Source organism: Oncorhynchus masou, unplaced genomic scaffold (assembly GCF_036934945.1).
Source record: "Oncorhynchus masou masou isolate Uvic2021 unplaced genomic scaffold, UVic_Omas_1.1 unplaced_scaffold_3902, whole genome shotgun sequence".
Lineage (NCBI taxonomy): Eukaryota > Metazoa > Chordata > Actinopteri > Salmoniformes > Salmonidae > Oncorhynchus > Oncorhynchus masou.
The window spans coordinates 1-21,300 of record NW_027010304.1 but is presented as its reverse complement, the minus strand read 5'-3'; the positions used below and the strand labels follow the sequence as shown (position 1 = coordinate 21,300).

The following is a 21,300-nucleotide window of genomic DNA, read 5'->3' as shown; positions in this document are numbered from 1 at the left end:
TACTGGGTTCTGTCTAGATGGACTGTCCTCATCTCTGTCTGGTACTGGGTTCTGACTAGATGGACTGTCCTAATCTCTGTCTGGTACTGGGTTCTGTCTAGATGGACTGTCCTCATCTCTGTCTGGTACTGGGTTCTGTCTAGATGGACTGTCCTCATCTCTGTCTGGTACTGGACCCTGCTGGGTTCTGTCTAGATGGACTGTCCTCATCTCTGTCTGGTACTGGGTTCTGTCTAGATGGACTGTCCTCATCTCTGTCTGGTACTGGGTTCTGTCTGGATGGACTGTCCTCATCTCTGTCTGGTACTGGGTTCTGTCTAGATGGACTGTCCTCATCTCTGTCTGGTACTGGGTTCTGTCTAGATGGACTGTCCTCATCTCTGTCTGGTACTGGGTTCTGTCTAGATGGACTGTCCTCATCTCTGTCTGGTACTGGGTTCTGTCTAGATGGACTGTCCTCATCTCTGTCTGGTACTGGGTTCTGTCTAGATGGACTGTCCTCATCTCTGTCTGGTACTGGGTTCTGTCTAGATGGACTGTCCTCATCTCTGTCTGGTACTGGGTTCTGTCTAGATGGACTGTCCTCATCTCTGTCTGGTACTGGGTTCTGACTAGATGGACTGTCCTCATCTCTGTCTGGTACTGGGTTCTGTCTAGATGGACTGTCCTCATCTCTGTCTGGTACTGGGTTCTGTCTGGATGGACTGTCCTCATCTCTGTCTGGTACTGGGTTCTGTCTAGATGGACTGTCCTCATCTCTGTCTGGTACTGGGTTCTGACTAGATGGACTGTCCTCATCTCTGTCTGGTACTGAGTTCTGTCTAGATGGACTGTCCTCATCTCTGTCTGGTACTGGGTTCTGTCTAGATGGACTGTCCTCATCTCTGTCTGGTACTGGACCCTACTGGGTTCTGTCTAGATGGACTGTCCTCATCTCTGTCTGGTACTGGGTTCTGTCTAGATGGACTGTCCTCATCTCTGTCTGGTACTGGGTTCTGTCTAGATGGACTGTCCTCATCTCTGTCTGGTACTGGACCCTGCTCATCTCTCTCTGTTTGTTGTCATCTTTGTTGTTATCTAAATCAGATCAGGCTGTACTGCTCAGCACTCCTTTTTACTCTCTCTCTCCTTCTCCCTCTTCTCTCTCTCTCCTTCTCCCTCTTCTCTCTCTCTCCTTCTCCCTCTCCTCTCTCTCTCCTTCTCCCTCTTCTCTCTCTCTCTTTCTCTCTAGTTGTGAGGAAGCTGCAGGATTTTGAGCTGCCATACGTATCTGTCACCAGTTTACGGAGCTCGGAGTTCTACATCGCCCTTCGTAAAAGGTATGATACCGCTCCACAAACATGAACTAAGACTGACTCCACCCCACTCTGTTAGACTGACCCTACCCCACTCTGTTAGACTGACTCTACCCCACTCTGTTAGACTGACCCCACTCTGTTAGACTGACCCCACTCTGTTAGACTGACCCTACCCCACTCTGTTAGACTGACCCTACCCCACACTGTTAGACTGACCCTACCCCACTCTGTTAGACTGACCCCACTCTGTTAGACTGACCCCACTCTGTTAGACTGACCCCACTCTGTTAGACTGACCCCACTCTGTCAGACTGACGCCGCCCCACTCTGTCAGACTGACGCCGCCCCACTCTGTCAGACTGACGCCGCCCACTCTGTCAGACTGACGCCGCCCACTCTGTCAGACTGACGCCGCCCCACTCTGTCAGACTGACGCCGCCCCACTCTGTCAGACTGACGCCGCCCACTCTGTCAGACTGACGCCGCCCCCACTCTGTCGGACTGACGCGCGCCCACTCTGTCAGACTGACGCCGCCCACTCTGTCAGACTGACGCCGCCCCACTCTGTCAGACTGACGCCGCCCCACTCTGTCAGACTGACGCCGCCCCACTCTGTCAGACTGACGCCGCCCCCACTCTGTCAGACTGACGCCGCCCACTCTGTCAGACTGACGCCGCCCCACTCTGTCAGACTGACGCCGCCCCACTCTGTCAGACTGACGCCGCCCCACTCTGTCAGACTGACGCCGCCCCACTCTGTCAGACTGACGCCGCCCCACTCTGTCAGACTGACGCCGCCCCACTCTGTCAGACTGACGCCGCCCCACTCTGTCAGACTGACGCCGCCCCACTCTGTCAGACTGACTCCACCCCACTCTGTCAGACTGACTCCACCCTGTCAGACTGACGCCGCCCCACTCTGTCAGACTGACTCCACCCCACTCTGTCAGACTGACTCCACCCCACTCTGTCAGACTGACTCCACCCCACTCTGTCAGACTGACCCCACTCTGTCAGACTGACGCCACCCCACTCTGTCAGACTGACTCCACCCCCACTCTGTCAGACTGACTCCACCCCACTCTGTCAGACTGACGCCACCCCACTCTGTCAGACTGACTCCACCCCACTCTGTCAGACTGACTCCACCCCACTCTGTCAGACTGACTCCACCCCACTCTGTCAGACTGACCCCACTCTGTCAGACTGACTCTGTCCCACTCTGTCAGACTGACCCCACTCTGTCAGACTGACCCCACTCTGTCAGACTGACCCCACTCTGTCAGACTGACGCTGCCCCACTCTGTCAGACTGACGCTGCCCCACTCTGTCAGACTGACGCTGCCCCACTCTGTCAGACTGACCCCACTCTGTCAGACTGACCCCACTCTGTCAGACTGAACCCACTCTGTCAGACTGACCCCGCCCCACTCTGTCAGACTGACCCCGCCCCACTCTGTCAGACTGACGCCGCCCCACTCTGTCAGACTGACGCCGCCCCACTCTGTCAGACTGACGCCGCCCCACTCTGTCAGACTGACGCCGCCCCACTCTGTCAGACTGACCCCACTCTGTCAGACTGACCCCACTCTGTCAGACTTACCCCACTCTGTCAGACTGACGCTGCCCCACTCTGTCAGACTGACCCCACTCTGTCAGACTGACTCTGTCCCACTCTGTCAGACTTACCCCACTCTGTCAGACTGACTGACCCACTCTGTCAGACCGCCACCCCACTCTGTCAGACTGACGCCACCCCACTCTGTCAGACTGACGCCACCCCCTCCTGTCAGACTGACGCCACCCCACTCTGTCAGACTGACGCCACCCCACTCTGTCAGACTGACGCCACCCCACTCTGTCAGACTGACGCCACCTCTGTCAGACTGACGCCACCCCACTCTGTCAGACTGACGCCACCCCCACTCTGTCAGACTGACCCCCCACTCTGTCAGACTGACCCCGCCCCCCGCCCACTCTGTCAGACTGACCCCACTCTGTCAGACTGACCCCACTCTGTCAGACTGACGCTGCCCCACTCTGTCAGACTGACCCCACTCTGTCAGACTGACCCCACTCCACTCTGTCAGACTGACCCCACCCCACTCTGTCAGACTGACCCCACCCCACTCTGTCAGACTGACGCCACCCCACTCTGTCAGACTGACGCCACCCCACTCTGTCAGACTGACCCCACCCCACTCTGTCAGACTGACGCCACCCCACTCTGTCAGACTGACGCCACCCCACTCTGTCAGACTGACGCCACCCCACTCTGTCAGACTGACGCCACCCCACTCTGTCAGACTGACGCCACCCCACTCTGTCAGACTGACCCCACTCTGTCAGACTGACCCCACTCTGTCAGACTGACTCTGTCCCACTCTGTCAGACTGACGCCACTCTGTCAGACTGACGCCACTCTGTCAGACTGACCCCACTCTGTCAGACTGACCCCACTCTGTCAGACTGACGCCGCCCCACTCTGTCAGACTGACGCCGCCCCACTCTGTCAGACTGACGCCGCCCACTCTGTCAGACTGGACGCCGCCCCACTCTGTCAGACTGACGCCGCCCCACTCTGTCAGACTGACGCCGCCCCACTCTGTCAGACTGACGCCGCCCCACTCTGTCAGACTGACGCCGCCCCACTCTGTCAGACTGACGCCGCCCCACTCTGTCAGACTGACGCCGCCCACTCTGTCAGACTGACGCCGCCCCCACTCTGTCAGACTGACGCCGCCCCACTCTGTCAGACTGGACGCCGCCCCACTCTGTCAGACTGACGCCACCCCACTCTGTCAGACTGACCCCACCCCACTCTGTCAGACTGACCCCACTCTGTCAGACTGACCCCACTCTGTCAGACTGACCCCACTCTGTCAGACTGACTCTGTCCCACTCTGTCAGACTGACCCCACTCTGTCAGACTGACCCCACTCTGTCAGACTTACCCCACTCTGTCAGACTTACCCCACTCTGTCAGACTTACCCCACTCTGTCAGACTGACCCCACTCTGTCAGACTGACGCTGCCCCACTCTGTCAGACTGACGCTGCCCCACTCTGTCAGACTGACGCTGCCCCACTCTGTCAGACTGACCCCACTCTGTCAGACTGACCCCACTCTGTCAGACTGACCCCACTCTGTCAGACTGACTCTGTCCCACTCTGTCAGACTGACTCCGTCCCACTCTGTCAGACTGACCCCGTCCCACTCTGTCAGACTGACCCCGCCCCACTCTGTCAGACTGACCCCACTCTGTCAGACTGACCCCACTCTGTCAGACTGACCCCACTCTGTCAGACTGACGCCACCCCACTCTGTCAGACTGACGCCACCCCACTCTGTCAGACTGACGCCACCCCACTCTGTCAGACTGACGCCACCCCACTCTGTCAGACTGACGCCACCCCACTCTGTCAGACTGACGCCGCCCCACTCTGTCAGACTGACCCCACTCTGTCAGACTGACCCCACTCTGTCAGACTTACCCCACTCTGTCAGACTTACCCCACTCTGTCAGACTGACCCCACTCTGTCAGACTGACGCTGCCCCACTCTGTCAGGCTGACGCTGCCCCACTCTGTCAGGCTGACGCTGCCCCACTCTGTCAGACTGACGCTGCCCCACTCTGTCAGACTGACCCCACTCTGTCAGACTGACCCCACTCTGTCAGACTGACCCCACTCTGTCAGACTGACCCCACTCTGTCAGACTCTGTCAGACTGACTCTGTCCCACTCCACTCTGTCAGACTGACCCCACCCCACTCTGTCAGACTGACGCCACCCCACTCTGTCAGACTGACGCCACCCCACTCTGTCAGACTGACGCCACCCCACTCTGTCAGACTGACGCCACCCCACTCTGTCAGACTGACCCCACTCTGTCAGACTGACCCCACTCTGTCAGACTGACCCCACTCTGTCAGACTGACCCCGCCCCACTCTGTCAGACTGACGCCGCCCCACTCTGTCAGACTGACGCCGCCCCACTCTGTCAGACTGACGCCGCCCCACTCTGTCAGACTGACGCCGCCCCACTCTGTCAGACTGACGCCGCCCCACTCTGTCAGACTTACCCCACTCTGTCAGACTTACCCCGCCCCACTCTGTCAGACTGACCCCGCCCCACTCTGTCAGACTGACGCCGCCCCTCTGTCAGACTGACGCCGCCCCACTCTCTGTCAGATTGACGCCGCCCCACTCTGTCAGACTGACGCCGCCCCACTCTGTCAGACTGACTCCACTCTGTCAGACTGACCCCACTCTGTCAGACTGACCCCACTCTGTCAGACTGACCCCACTCTGTCAGACTGACTCTGTCCCACTCTGTCAGACTGACTCTGTCCCACTCTGTCAGACTGACCCCACTCTGTCAGACTGACCCCACTCTGTCAGACTGACCCCACTCTGTCAGACTGACCCCACTCTGTCAGACTGACTCTGTCCCACTCTGTCAGACTGACCCCACTCTGTCAGACTGACCCCACTCTGTCAGACTGACCCCACTCTGTCAGACTGACTCCGTCCCACTCTGTCAGACTGACGCCGCCCCACTCTGTCAGACTGACGCCGCCCCACTCTGTCAGACTGACGCCGCCCACTCTGTCAGACTGACCCCGCCCCACTCTGTCAGACTGACGCCGCCCCACTCTGTCAGACTGACGCCGCCCCACTCTGTCAGACTGACGCCGCCCCACTCTGTCAGACTGACGCCGCCCCACTCTGTCAGACTGACGCCGCCCCACTCTGTCAGACTGACGCCGCCCCACTCTGTCAGACTGACGCCGCCCCACTCTGTCAGACTGACCCCGCCCCCACTCTGTCAGACTGACCCCGCCCCACTCTGTCAGACTGACCCCGCCCCCACTCTGTCAGACTGACGCCGCCCACTCTGTCAGACTGACCCGCCGCCCCACTCTGTCAGACTGACGCCGCCCACTCTGTCAGACTGACGCCGCCCACTCTGTCAGACTGACTCCGTCCCACTCTGTCAGACTTACCCCACTCTGTCAGACTGACCCCACCCCACTCTGTCAGACTGACGCCGCCCACTCTGTCAGACTGACGCCGCCCACTCTGTCAGACTGACGCCCGCCCCACTCTGTCAGACTGACGCCGCCCCACTCTGTCAGACTGACGCCGCCCACTCTGTCAGACTGACTCCGCCCCACTCTGTCAGACTGACGCGCCCCACTCTGTCAGACTGACTCCGTCCCACTCTGTCAGACTGACGCCGCCCCCACTCTGTCAGACTGACGCCGCCCCACTCTGTCAGACTGACGCCGCCCACTCTGTCAGACTGACGCCGCCACTCTGTCAGACTGACGCCGCCCACTCTGTCAGACTGACGCCGCCCCACTCTGTCAGACTGACGCCGCCCCACTGTCAGACTGACGCCGCCCACTCTGTCAGACTGACGCCGCCCACTCTGTCAGACTGACGCCGCCCCACTCTGTCAGACTGACGCCGCCCCACTCTGTCAGACTGACGCCGCCCCACTCTGTCAGACTGACGCCGCCCACTCTGTCAGACTGACGCCGCCCCCACTCTGTCAGACTGACGCCGCCCCACTCTGTCAGACTGACGCCGCCCCACTCTGTCAGACTGACGCCGCCCACTCTGTCAGACTGACGCCGCCCCACTCTGTCAGACTGACGCCGCCCCCACTCTGTCAGACTGACGCCGCCCCCACTCTGTCAGACTGACGCCGCCCCACTCTGTCAGACTGACGCCGCCCCCACTCTGTCAGACTGACGCCGCCCACTCTGTCAGACTGACGCCGCCCACTCTGTCAGACTGACTCCGCCCCACTCTGTCAGACTGACTCTGCCCCACTCTGTCAGACTGACTCCACCCCACTCTGTCAGACTGACTCCACCCCACTCTGTCAGACTGACTCCACCCCACTCTGTCAGACTGACGCCGCCCCACTCTGTCAGACTGACTCTACCCCACTCTGTCAGACTGACTCTGCCCCACTCTGTCAGACTGACTCTACCCCACTCTGTCAGACTGACTCTACCCCACTCTGTCAGACTGACTCTGCCCCACTCTGTCAGACTGACTCTACCCCACTCTGTCAGACTGACTCTACCCCACTCTGTCAGACTGACTCTACCCCACTCTGTCAGACTGACTCTACCCCACTCTGTCAGACTGACCCGGGCCTTGAAATACATCCACAGGTACATCTCCAATTGACTCCAATGATGTCAATTAATCAGAAGCTTCTAAAGCCATGACATTATTGTCTAGAATTTTCCAAGCTGTTTAAAGGCACAGTCCACTTAGTGTATGTAAACTTCTGACCCACTGGAATTGTGATACAGTGAAGTATAAGTGAAATTATCTGTTAATAATAATAATTGTTGGAAAAATTACGTGTCATGCACACAGCAGATGTCCTAACCGACTTGCAAAAACAATAGTTTGTTTATCAATAAATTTGTGGAGTGTTTGAAAAACAAGTTTTAATGACTCCAACCTAAGTGTATGTAAACTTCGGACTTCAACTGGCCAACTGATTTGAAAATTCTGATTGGGAATGCAGACTGAAGTATCCGGGTTCAAACCTTTCAGTGCCGTGAGCGTCACACGGGCAGTATCGCAGCTTTCATTGATCTCAAAGAAACACATGGCCGTGATGTCTGTAGTGGGAACAACACACTGCCGTGATGTCTGTAGTGGGAACAACACACTGCCGTGATGTCTGTAGTGGGAACAACACACTGCCGGGATGTCTGTAGTGGGAACAACACACTGCCGGGATGTCTGTGATAGGAACAACACACTGCCGGGATGTCTGTAGTGGGAACAACACACTGCCGGGATGTCTGTAGTGGGAACAACACACTGCCGGGATGTCTGTAGTGGGAACAACACACTGCCGGGATGTCTGTAGTGGGAACAACACACTGCCGGGATGTCTGTAGTGGGAACAACACACTGCTGGGATGTCTGTAGTGGGAACAACACACTGCTGGGATGTCTGTAGTGGGAACAACACACTGCGGGGATGTCTGTAGTGGGAACAACACACTGCTGGGATGTCTGTAGTGGGAACAACACACTGCCGGGATGTCTGTAGTGGGAACAACACACTGCCGGGATGTCTGTAGTGGGAACAACACACTGCCGGGATGTCTGTGAGTGGGAACAACACACTGCCGGGATGTCTGTAGTGGGAACAACACACTGCGGGGATGTCTGTAGTGGGAACAACACACTGCGGGGATGTCTGTAGTGGGAACAACACACTGCGGGGATGTCTGTAGTGGGAACAACACACTGCCGGGATGTCTGTAGTGGGAACAACACACTGCCGGGATGTCTGTAGTGGGAACAACACACTGCCGGGATGTCTGTAGTGGGAACAACACACTGCGGGGATGTCTGTAGTGGGAACAACACACTGCCGTGATGTCTGTAGTGGGAACAACACACTGCCGTGATGTCTGTAGTGGGAACAACACACTGCGGGGATGTCTGTAGTGGGAACAACACACTGCCGTGATGTCTGTAGTGGGAACAACACACTGCGGGGATGTCTGTAGTGGGAACAACACACTGCCGTGATGTCTGTAGTGGGAACAACACACTGCCGGGATGTCTGTAAGTGGGAACAACACACTGCGGGGATGTCTGTAGTGGGAACAACACACTGCGGGATGTCTGTAGTGGGAACAACACACTGCGGGGATGTCTGTAGTGGGAACAACACACTGCCGGGATGTCTGTAGTGGGAACAACACACTGCCGGGATGTCTGTGAGTGGGAACAACACACTGCCGGGATGTCTGTAGTGGGAACAACACACTGCCGTGATGTCTGTAGTGGGAACAACACACTGCGGGGATGTCTGTAGTGGGAACAACACACTGCCGGGATGTCTGTAGTGGGAACAACACACTGCCCGGGATGTCTGTAGTGGGAAACAACACACTGCCGTGATGTCTGTAGTGGGAACAACACACTGCCGGGATGTCTGTAGTGGGAACAACACACTGCCGGGATGTCTGTAGTGGGAACAACACACTGCCGTGATGTCTGTAGTGGGAACAACACACTGCCGTGATGCCTGTAGTGGGAACAACACACTGCCGTGATGTCTGTAGTGGGAACAACACACTGCGGGGATGTCTGTGTGGGAACAACACACTGCCGTGATGTCTGTGGTGTGGGAACAACACACTGCCGTGATGTCTGTAGTGGGAACAACACACTGCCGGGATGTCTGTAGTGGGAACAACACACTGCCGTGATGTCTGTAGTGGGAACAACACACTGCCGGGATGTCTGTAGTGGGAACAAACACACTGCCGGGATGTCTGTAGTGGGAACAACACACTGCCGGGATGTCTGTAGTGGGAACAACACACTGCCGGGATGTCTGTAGTGGGAACAACACACTGCCGGGATGTCTGTAGTGGGAACAACACACTGCCGGGATGTCTGTAGTGGGAACAACACACTGCGGGGATGTCTGTAGTGGGAACAACACACTGCCGTGATGTCTGTGTGGGAACAACACACTGCGGGGATGTCTGTAGTGGGAACAACACACTGCGGGGATGTCTGTAGTGGGAACAACACACTGCCGTGATGTCTGTAGGGGAACAACACACTGCCGTGATGTCTGTGTGGGAACAACACACTGCGGGGATGTCTGTAGTGGGAACAACACACTGCCGTGATGTCTGTAGTGGGAACAACACACTGCCGTGATGTCTGTAGTGGGAACAACACACTGCCGTGATGTCTGTAGTGGGAACAACACACTGCCGGGATGTCTGTAGTGGGAACAACACACTGCGGGGATGTCTGTAGTGGGAACAACACACTGCGGGGATGTCTGTAGTGGGAACAACACACTGCGGGGATGTCTGTAGTGGGAACAACACACTGCGGGATGTCTGTAGTGGGAACAACACACTGCGGGGATGTCTGTAGTGGGAACAACACACTGCCGTGATGTCTGTAGTGGGAACAACACACTGCCGTGATGTCTGTAGTGGGAACAACACACTGCCGTGATGTCTGTAGTGGGAACAACACACTGCCGTGATGTCTGTAGTGGGAACAACACACTGCCGTGATGTCTGTAGTGGGAACAACACACTGCCGGGATGTCTGTAGTGGGAACAACACACTGCCGGGATGTCTGATGGGAACAACACACTCTGTAGTGGGAACAACACACTGCCGTGATGTCTGTAGTGGGAACAACACACTGCCGTGATGTCTGTAGTGGGAACAACACACTGCCGGGATGTCTGTAGTGGGAACAACACACTGCCGGGATGTCTGTAGTGGGAACAACACACTGCCGGGATGTCTGTAGTGGGAACAACACACTGCGGGGATGTCTGTAGTGGGAACAACACACTGCCGGGATGTCTGTAGTGGGAACAACACACTGCCGGGATGTCTGTAGTGGGAACAACACACTGCCGGGATGTCTGTAGTGGGAACAACACACTGCCGGGATGTCTGTAGTGGGAACAACACACTGCCGTGATGTCTGTAGTGGGAACAACACACTGCCGTGATGTCTGTAGTGGGAACAACACACTGCGGGGATGTCTGTAGTGAACAACACACTGCCGGGATGTCTGTAGTGGGAACAACACACTGCCGTGATGTCTGTAGTGGGAACAACACACTGCCGTGATGTCTGTAGTGGGAACAACACACTGCCGTGATGTCTGTAGTGGGAACAACACACTGCCGTGATGTCTGTAGTGGGAACAACACACTGCGGGATGTCTGTAGTGTAGCAGGGTCGTTACAGGCTGTAGTGAGAACAACTCTTTTCTGCAGCCACAACAGTATATTGGACATCCGTTCTTGACTGCTATCCAAATGGTTTGTGTTCATTGAAATTCAAGCATTGTGAGTGTTGATAACCAATACTCCATCTCTGTCTCTCTGTCTGTCTCTGTCTCTCTGCCTGTCTCTGTCTCTCTCTGTATAGTTACTGGGACACAGCGTATGACAGTGATGTCATGGACAACAGAGTGGGACTGAACCTACTGTACACTCAGGTGAGTTCTGTACCTACTGTACACTCAGGTGAGTTCTGTACCTACTGTACACTCAGGTGAGTTCTGTACCTACTGTACACTCAGGTGAGTTCTGTACCTACTGTACACTCAGGTGAGTTCTGTACCTACTGTACACTCAGGTGAGTTCTGTACCTACTGTACACTCAGGTGAGTTCTGAACCCACTATATATATATATATATACATACATACACACACTACCGTTCAAATGTTTGGGGTCACTTAGAAATGTTGTTGTTTTAGAAGAAAAGCAAAAAAAAATGTCCATTTAAAATAACATCAAATTGATCAGAAATACAGAGTCAGACTGTTCTTGTTCTGAGAAAGGAAGGCTATTCCATGCGAGCTATTGCCAAGACACTGAAGATCTCGTACAACGCTATGTACTACTCCCTTCACAGAACAGCGGAATAGAAAGAGGAGTGGGAGGACCCGGTGCACAACTGAGCAAGAGGACAAGTACATTAGAGTGTCTAGTTTGAGAAAAAATGCCTCAAGTCCTCAACTGGCAGCTTCATTAACTATTACCCACAAAACACCAGTCTCAACGTCAACAGTGAAGAGGTGACTCCGGGATGCTGGCCTTCTAGGCAGAATTCCTCTGTCCAGTGTCTGTGTTCTTTTGCCCATCTTTATCTGTTCTTTTTATTGGCCAGTCTGAGATATGGCTTTTTCTTTGCAACACTCCCTAGAAGGCCAGCATCCCGGAATTTGAATCTTGGATCTTCAACTAATGGCGCAATTAAAATATGTAGTTGTATCAAGTCTTAAAGGTATTTTAGCTCCAATCACAGACGATAGAACCCCCAGAACCCCCAAGAACCCCCAGGAACCACCACTTCCTCACTAATAGTAATGCTTCTAACAGTCTACTGTCCTCATTTTTCAAATGTAATGTTATTTCCTGCTCCTTTTCTCCTCTCCTCCTCCTTCCCTGACCCCTCCTCTGCAACCCTGCTCCCTTCCATTATCCAATGAGGTTGTCAGGGAGGTGTGGCATCCTAAAGTCATGGTTGTGCCCCAAATGGCACCCTACTCTCAAATTACTGCACTACTTTTTACTATGGCCTGTAGTCCTCTGGTCCAAATTACTGCACTACTTTTTACTATGGCCTGTTGTCCTCTGGTCCAAATTACTGCACTATATAGAGAGTAGGGTGCCATTGGCAACAGAGCTCGCCCTCTATGCAGACACACACACACACATTCAGCAGCAACAACATGCTGTTTTCTTACGCAGATTGCTGATTTGATTAGAATCTGCCTGCTGGCTGGCTGCTGGCTCAGCGTTCCATGAGTGTGTGTTTGGCAGGCTGTTGACTCAGTGTGGGCGCATAGCTAATGTTACGGGCCAAAGAATGCAATCTTTTCTTGGAAAGAGAATCAACTCGTGTGTGTGTGTGTGTGTGTGTGTGTGTGTGTGTGCTTGCCATTTTGTGCAACTTGTGTGTGTCATTTCACTTGTGTGTATGTGTGTGTTTAATTCAACTTGAACAAAACAACAGTGGAATAGTTTGTTTTGAACTTAAAATCCGAGAAACACATTTGTATTCTATGTAAAGCCTCTCCAAGAATGGTTTAGAGCAGAAAGGTGATTGTTGTCTCTCTCCTCTCCCTAGACGGTGTCTGACATAGAGAGAGGCTGGATCCTCGTTAACAAGGACCAGCACAGGCAGCTGAAATCACTGCAGGAGAAAGGATCCAAGAAAGAAGTAAGTATGGGCTGATCCTCGTAATGCAACACTGTCTCCTCCGGCTGTAACCGTGTCTCCTCCGGCTGTAACCGTGTCTCCTCCGGCTGTAACCGTGTCTCCTCCGGCTGTAACCGTGTCTCCTCCGGCTGTAACCGTGTCCCCTCCGGCTGTAACCGTGTCCCCTCCGGCTGTAACCGTGTCTCTCCTCCGGCCGGAACCGTGTCTCTCCTCCGGCCGTAACCGTGTCTCTCCTCCGGCCGTAACCGTGTCTCCCTCCGGCCGTAACCGTGTCTCTCCTCCGGCCCCGTAACCGTGTCTCTCCTCCGGCCGTAACCGTGTCTCTCCTCCGGCCGTAACCGTGTCTCTCCTCCGGCCGTAACCGTGTCTCTCCTCCGGCCGTAACCGTGTCTCTCCTCCGGCCGTAACCGTGTCTCCCTCCGGCCGTAATCGTGTCTCTCCTCCGGCCGTAACCGTGTCTCTCCTCCGGCCGTAACCGTGTCTCTCCTCCGGCCGTAACCGTGTCTCTCCTCCGGCCGTAACCGTGTCTCTCCTCCGGCCGTAACCGTGTCCCCCTCCGGCCGTAACCGTGTCCCCCTCCGGCCGTAACCGTGTCCCCCTCCGCCGTAACCGTGTCCCCCCTCCGGCCGTAACCGTGTCCCCCCTCCGGCCGTAACCCGATGTCCCCCTCCGGCCGTAACCGTGTCCCCTCCGGCCGTAACCGTGTCCCCTCCGGCCGTAACCGTGTCCCCTCCGGCCGTAACCGTGTCCCCTCCGGCCGTAACCGTGTCCCCTCCGGCCGTAACCGTGTCCCCCGGCCGTAACCGTGTCCCCCCCGGCCGTAACCGTGTCCCCCCCGGCCGTAACCGTGTCCCCCCCGGCCGTAACCGTGTCCCCTCCGGCTGTAACCGTGTCCCCTCCGGCTGTAACCGTGTCTGCCAGTTATCTAGTGGAGAAGAAGCTAACATTCCACACCTTGTACTCTTTGTCATGTCACAGGGATATTGTCATGCTGAAACTGGAAACGTTCTTTCCCAAACTTTTGCCACAAAGTTGGAAGTACAGAATCTTCTAGAATGTCATTGTATGTTGAAGTGTTAAGATTTCCCTTCACTGAAACTAAGAGGTCTGAACCATGAAAAACAGCCCCAGACCATTATTCCTTCTCCATCCAGCTCTACAGTTGGCACTAACCATTCTCCTGCCGTTTCCACTGCTCCAGAGTCCAATGACAGTGAGCTTTACACCACTCCAGTCGACACTTGGCATTGCGCATGGTGATCTTAGGCTTGTGTGCTGCTGCTCGGCCATGGAAAGCCATTTCATGAAGCTCCCGGCGAACAGTTCTTGTGCTGACGTCGCTTCCAGAGGCAGTTGGGAACTCGGTAGTGAGTGTAGCAACCGAGGACAGACTGACTGTCAGCAGGTGTGGCTGAAATAGATCCACTGATTTGGAGGGTTCTCCACATACTGCTGTATATACAGTGAATATCAAATGATTTTCCAGTGCTTCATGTTCTCTACGTCTCTCTCCAGTTCATTAGGCTGTGCCAGACGCTGAAGTACTTCGGCTACATACAGTTTGACCCGTGTGTGACAGACTTCCCGGAGAAGGGCTGTCACGATCGTCTCCGCTGGCAACAACGAACTCAACTTCCAGGTCAAGCTACCCAATGAGCAGATGAAAGAGGGAAGCTTCAAGGTCACGCGCATGAGGTGCTGGAGGGTTACTTCCTCTGTAAGTAACCCTCCCCCAAATTACGTTACTCTACGTTACTCCTCCCCAACATAAAGTTATTATATTCTCGTCACTCTAGAGTGATGGTGCTCCTAGACTGATCTATGGTTACTAGAGTGATGGTGCTCCTAGACTGATCTATGTTTCTCTATTCTCCTCTTCTCTATTCTCCTCTTCTCTATTCTCCTCTATTCTCCTCTTCTCTATTCTCCTCTTCTCTATTCTCCTCTCCTCTATTCTCCTCTTCTCTATTCTCCTCTTCTCTATTCTCCTCTTCTCTATTCTCCTCTTCTCTATTCTCCTCTTCTCTATTCTCCTCTTCTCTATTCTCCTCTTCTCTATTCTCCTCTCCTCTTCTCTATTCTCCTCTTCTCTATTCTCCTCTCCTCTTCTCTATTCTCCTCTCCTCTATTCTCCTCTTCTCTATTCTCCTCTTCTCTATTCTCCTCTCCTCTTCTCTATTCTCCTCTCCTCTATTCTCCTCTTCTCTATTCTCCTCTTCTCTATTCTCCTCTCCTCTCCTCTCCTATTCTCTATTCTCCTCTCCTCTTCTCTATTCTCCTCTCCTCTATTCTCCTCTTCTCTATTCTCCTCTTCTCTATTCTCCTCTCCTCTATTCTCCTCTTCTCTATTCTCCTCTCCTCTTCTCTATTCTCCTCTCCTCTATTCTTCTCTATTCTCTATTCTCCTCTCCTCTATTCTCCTCTTCTCTATTCTCCTCTTCTCTATTCTCCTCTCCTCTATTCTCCTCTTCTCTATTCTCCTCTTCTCTATTCTCCTCTTCTCTATTCTCCTCTCCTCTCCTCTTCTCTATTCTCCTCTCCTCTTCTCTATTCTCCTCTTCTCTATTCTCCTCTCCTCTTCTCTATTCTCCTCTCCTCTTCTCTATTCTCCTCTCCTCTATTCTCCTCTTCTCTATTCTCCTCTTCTCTATTCTCCTCTCCTCTCCTCTTCTCTATTCTCCTCTTCTCTATTCTCCTCTCCTCTATTCTCCTCTCCTCTATTCTCCTCTTCTCTATTCTCCTCTCCTCTATTCTCCTCTCCTCTATTCTCCTCTCCTCTATTCTCCTCTTCTCTATTCTCCTCTTCTCTATTCTCCTCTTCTCTATTCTCCTCTCCTCTATTCTCCTCTCCTCTATTCTCCTCTTCTCTATTCTCCTCTTCTCTATTCTCCTCTTCTCTATTCTCCTCTCCTCTATTCTCCTCTCCTCTATTCTCCTCTCCTCTTCTCTATTCTCCTCTCCTCTATTCTCCTCTCCTCTATTCTCCTCTTCTCTATTCTCCTCTTCTCTATTCTCCTCTCCTCTCCTCTTCTCTATTCTCCTCTCCTCTTCTCTATTCTCCTCTCCTCTTCTCTATTCTCCTCTCCTCTATTCTCCTCTTCTCTATTCTCCTCTCCTCTATTCTCCTCTCCTCTATTCTCCTCTCCTCTATTCTCCTCTCCTCTATTCTCCTCTCCTCTATTCTCCTCTCCTCTATTCTCCTCTTCTCTATTCTCCTCTTCTCTATTCTTCTCTATTCTCCTCTTCTCTTCTCTATTCTCCTCTCCTCTATTCTCCTCTTCTCTATTCTCCTCTTCTCTATTCTCCTCTCCTCTATTCTCCTCTCCTCTATTCTCCTCTTCTCTATTCTCCTCTTCTCTATTCTCCTCTTCTCTATTCTCCTCTTCTCTATTCTCCTCTTCTCTATTCTCCTCTTCTCTATTCTCCTCTTCTCTATTCTCCTCTTCTCTATTCTCCTCTCCTTCTCTATTCTCCTCTCCTTCTCTATTCTCCTCTCCTTCTCTATTCTACTCTCCTCCTCTATTCTACTCTCCTCTCCTCTATTCTACTCTCCTCTCCTCTATTCTACTCTCCTCTCCTCTATTCTACTCTCCTCTCCTCTATTCTACTCTTCTCTACTCTCCTCTCTATTCTACTCTCCTCTTCTCTATTCTCCTCTCCTCCTCTATTCTACTCTCCTCCTCTATTCTACTCTCCTCCTCTATTCTACTCTCCTCTTCTCTATTCTACTCTCCTCTTCTCTACTCTCCTCTATTCTACTCTCCTCTCCTCTACTCTCCTCTTCTCTATTCTACTCTCCTCTTCTCTATTCTACTCTCCTCTTTTCTCCTCTCCTCTGGGTAAACTGCCGAGCTCTACACCGTCATCGTTTTCATCAGACCACTTACCCTAATACATAGCCCTGACACACACACACAGATTCCCACCTATGTGTTATCTCTGTATCGACCCACTGCCTCCTCTCAGAGAGCCCAATCCTTTACTGTTATATATATTGTTTCCCATCCAAATGAATGTAGCTATTTCTAAGGCATATTAGGGTACAGTTCAGGGAAGGGCATACAGTATCACTGCAGTTTTATCTGTCAATCTTCTCCACCCACCTCTATAAATGTAGACTTCTCTTGAAGGGATAGAGATTGATCACATAATGAGTTCATCTGACTATAGCATTGGTTTCTTTTTTGAATCCGTATCAATGTATTACAACAGACTATTAAAGAGGGAAACTGTAGCAGCAGTAGCATCCAGATGCTAACAGGGAACATTGTTCAGTTCTGCCTTTGGTACCACACAGCACTTTTAAGAGACAGTTGGAACTGAAACCAACCATCAAAAGGCCGTACATGGACCAGCGGCTAACTCGACTACTAAACCCAGCGGCTAACCCGAACACTACTAAACCCAGCGGCTAACTCGACCACTACTAAACCCAGCGGCTAACCCGAACACTACTAAACCCAGCGGCTAACCCGAACACTACTAAACCCAGCGGCTAACCCGACCACTACTAAACCCAGCGGCTAACCCGACCACTACTAAACCCAGCGGCTAACCCGACCACTACTAAACCCAGCGGCTAACTCGACCACTACTAAACCCAGCGGCTAACCCGACCACTACTAAACCCAGCGGCTGACTCGACCACTACTAAACCCAGCGGCTAACCCGACCACTACTAAACCCAGCGGCTAACCCGACCACTACTAAACCCAGCGGCTAACCCGACCACTACTAAACCCAGCGGCTAACTCGACCACTACTAAACCCAGCGGCTGACTCGACCACTACTAAACCCAGCGGCTGACTCGACCACTACTAAACCCAGCGGCTGGACCCGACCACTACTAAACCCAGCGGCTGACTCACCACTACTAAACCCAGCGGCTGACTCGACCACTACTAAACCCAGCGGCTGACTCGACCACTACTAAACCCAGCGGCTGACTCGACCACTACTAAACCCAGCGGCTGACTCGACCACTACTAAACCCAGCGGCTGACTCGACCACTACTAAACCCAGCGGCTGACTCGACCACTACTAAACCCAGCGGCTGACTCATGAAAAATCCAACAGCGCTGCAGTTCTTGACACAAACCGGTGCGCCTGACACCTACGACTATGACTTTGTTTTCAAGATGGCCGTCTGACTGAAGTAAGTAGTTGACAGTAGAGCAGTAGAGTTGTCAGGCTACATACAACTTAGACATATAATCTACACACCACGGAGGTCAGCTCAGTCAGCAGTACATTTTTAATTTTAGAATGTTAAGTGTTAATGCAAAAATCATATCGCACCCGAATCGATTCTTTCCATATCGGAGCCTATGTATCCCGAATCGATTCGTTCCTCTGATCAAACCAAATTGCTGTGAATCAAACCAAATTGCAGTGAATCACACCAAATTGCAGTGAATCACACCAAATTGCAGTGAATCACACCAAATTGCAGTGAATCAAACCAAATTGCAGTGAATCAAACCAGATTGCAGTGAATCAAACCAGATTGCAGTGAATCAAACCAGATTGCAGTGAATCAAACCAGATTGCAGTGAATCAAACCAGATTGCAGTGAATCAAACCAGATTGCATAGAGTCAAACCAAATTGCAGTGAATCGTTTCAAAACTAAAACGTTATAATTCCTGTATCACATCGGAGCCTATGTATCTAGATCGTCTTGAAATGGGAAGATGCACATCCCAATGACCACCAATGGAAAGATGAGTCTCACAAACACGACGGTGTTTTTGCGTATGACACAAATGTCTGAAGGTGGATCCGCCGATCTGTCAACTTCTGTGTCCATCCAACCGGTTTGGGCTGCACACGAACAGTCGTTTTCCTCTAGAACACCCACAAGCCTTACGTACATATGGCAGTACTTTAGTGACAATAACAAAAAAAAGGACTTAGATCTCTGGAGTTTTATTAACACTTTATCTAACAGACACTTCAAAACATACTTGGACATATATGAATGTGTTTCCATAGGATAATAGCAGTAAGGGCAAATTCAATGTCTCATCAAATAATAAAAATGAAACAATTGCTGTCCCAACTGACCAACAGCAGACAAGATGACCCTTGGAGAGGCACTGTACAGACAGACTGCTATTGAGGGACCCTGTGTCCTGCCTCAAGGGGGGCTTGGCGGAACGCCCTGCCAACGAAGGGCGGAACGCCCTGCCAACGAGGGGCGGAACACCCTGCCAACGAGGGGCGGAACACCCTGCCAACGGGGGGCGGAACACCCTGCCAACGGGGGGCTGGGCAGAACATGTCTACAGACTGTCTACTGACTGCCTGATATTGTGTTGATGATGAGCAATAGGGATGACTGGATCATTAATTTCTATGAGGAGTTGGAAAGATGATGATGATGATGATGATGATGACCGTGGGTGAGCAGGGAGTGGAAGATGCAGGAGACGATGATGATGCTTGACAGCCAGCCATAGTAACCCCTCCCCTTTACAGCAGGTCCCGGTAGCCAACGGAACATCCTCCACCTCCCCCTGCTCCTCAGCCAAGTGTGAGGTGAAGTTGGAGCTGGCCTTCGAGTACCTGATGAGCAAAGACCGCCTCCAGTGGGTCACCATCACCAGCCCACAGGTCAGAGGTTAGGGTTTAGAGGTCAGGTCAATAGGGGTCTGTCTGGGGTCACAGAGAGTTTGTGACCTCTACTGATAATATATTAAATCTAGTGTCTCTGGAGTCACTGTTTGTGTCTCTTGTATCTAAAGCCCTGGTTTGTGTCTTCAGGCAATCATGATGAGCATCTGTCTGCAGTCGATGGTTGATGAGCTGATGGTCAAGAAATCAGGAGGCAGCATCAAGAAGGTCTGTGTGTGTGTCTGTCTGTGTCTGTCTGTGTGTGTCTGTCTGTGTGTGTCTGTCTGTGTGTGTCTGTCTGTGTGTGTCTGTCTGTCTGTGTGTGTCTGTCTGTGTGTGTCTGTCTGTGTGTGTCTGTCTGTGTGTGTCTGTCTGTGTGTGTCTGTCTGTGTGTGTCTGTCTGTGTGTGTCTGTCTGTGTCTGTCTGTGTGTGTCTGTGTGTGTCTGTCTGTCTGTGTGTGTCTGTCTGTGTGTGTCTGTGTGTGTGTGTCTGTCTGTCTGTGTCTGTCTGTGTGTGTGTCTGTCTGTGTGTGTGTGTCTGTGTGTGTCATTTTCCTGTGTGTGTGTCTGTATGTGTCATTTTCCTGTATATGTCTGTGTGTGTGTGTCATTTTCCTGTATATGTGTGTGTGTGTGTCATTTTCCTGTGTGTGTGTCTGTGTGTCATTTTCCTGTATGTGTCTGTGTGTGTCTGTATGTGTCATTTTCCTGTATGTGTCTGTGTGTGTCTGTATGTGTCATTTTCCTGTGTGTGTCTGTATGTGTCATTTTCCTGTATGTGTCTGTGTGTGTCTGTATGTGTCATTTTCCTGTGTGTGTCTGTGTGTGTCTGTATGTGTCATTTTCCTGTGTGTGTCTGTGTGTGTCATTTTCCTGTGTGTGTGTGTCTGTGTGTCATTTTCCTGTGTGTGTGTGTGTGTGTGTTATCTCTAACAGATGCTGAGGGAAACGTCCCAACTCCACTCCAGGTCTGAAAGTCAGCAAGGTGTGAAATCGCCCCCTCCACTGGTGAGACATGGAACTGCACGGGGCTTGGATTAGAAAAAAGGCATTTTGTTAGCTTGAAATCCGGAACCTGTTTTGTGCTAACATTCCACTCCTTGTACTCCGTGTCATACCAAACATTTGGAACAGACCGGAACCCAGGCTAACAGTTGGCTGTTTGAATTAGAAGGATTGGGTGTTTAGTTTTAATGCACCTGAATTATAGCTTAACAGACTGGAACCCAGGCTAACAGTTGGCTGTTTGAATTGGAAGGATCGGGTGTTTAGTTTTAATGCACCTGAATTATAGCTTAACAGACTGGAACCCAGGCTAACAGTTGGCTGTTTGAATTGGAAGGATAGGGTGTTTAGTTTTAATGCACCTGAATTATAGCTTAACAGACTGGAACCCAGGCTAACAGTTGGCTGTTTGAATTAGAAGGATCGGGTGTTTAGTTTTAATGCACCTGAATTATAGCTTAACAGACTGGAACCCAGGCTAACAGTTGGCTGTTTGAATTGGAAGGATCGGGTGTTTAGTTTTAATGCACCTGAATTATAGATTAACAGACTGGAACCCAGGCTAACAGTTGGCTGTTTGAATTAGAAGGATCGGGTGT

The 21,300-nt window shown here is 52.4% G+C and overlaps 1 protein-coding gene across 1 annotated transcript; it reads left to right on the top strand.

The window, feature by feature from the left end:
- Positions 1-1,237: 1,237 nt before the first annotated feature.
- On the top strand, positions 1,238-19,692 carry LOC135534742 (sorting nexin-17-like). The gene is made up of 5 exons (XM_064961632.1): positions 1,238-1,319; positions 11,279-11,348; positions 12,988-13,080; positions 14,596-14,797; positions 19,562-19,692. Exons 2-4 carry the CDS (start codon positions 11,310-11,312, stop codon positions 14,734-14,736), a joined length of 273 nt encoding a protein of 90 aa, XP_064817704.1. The 5' UTR covers positions 1,238-1,319; positions 11,279-11,309; the 3' UTR covers positions 14,737-14,797; positions 19,562-19,692.
- The last annotated feature ends 1,608 nt before the right edge of the window (positions 19,693-21,300 follow it).

Coding starts and splice junctions, on each gene's coding strand:
- LOC135534742 (XM_064961632.1), top strand. CDS start 11,310: ATGGACAACAGAGTGGGACTGAACCTACTGTACACTCAG. Junction 11,349..12,987: donor TGAACCTACTGTACACTCAG/GTGAGTTCTGTA, acceptor TCCTCTCCCTAG/ACGGTGTCTGACATAGAGAG. Junction 13,081..14,595: donor AGAAAGGATCCAAGAAAGAA/GTAAGTATGGGC, acceptor GTCTCTCTCCAG/TTCATTAGGCTGTGCCAGAC.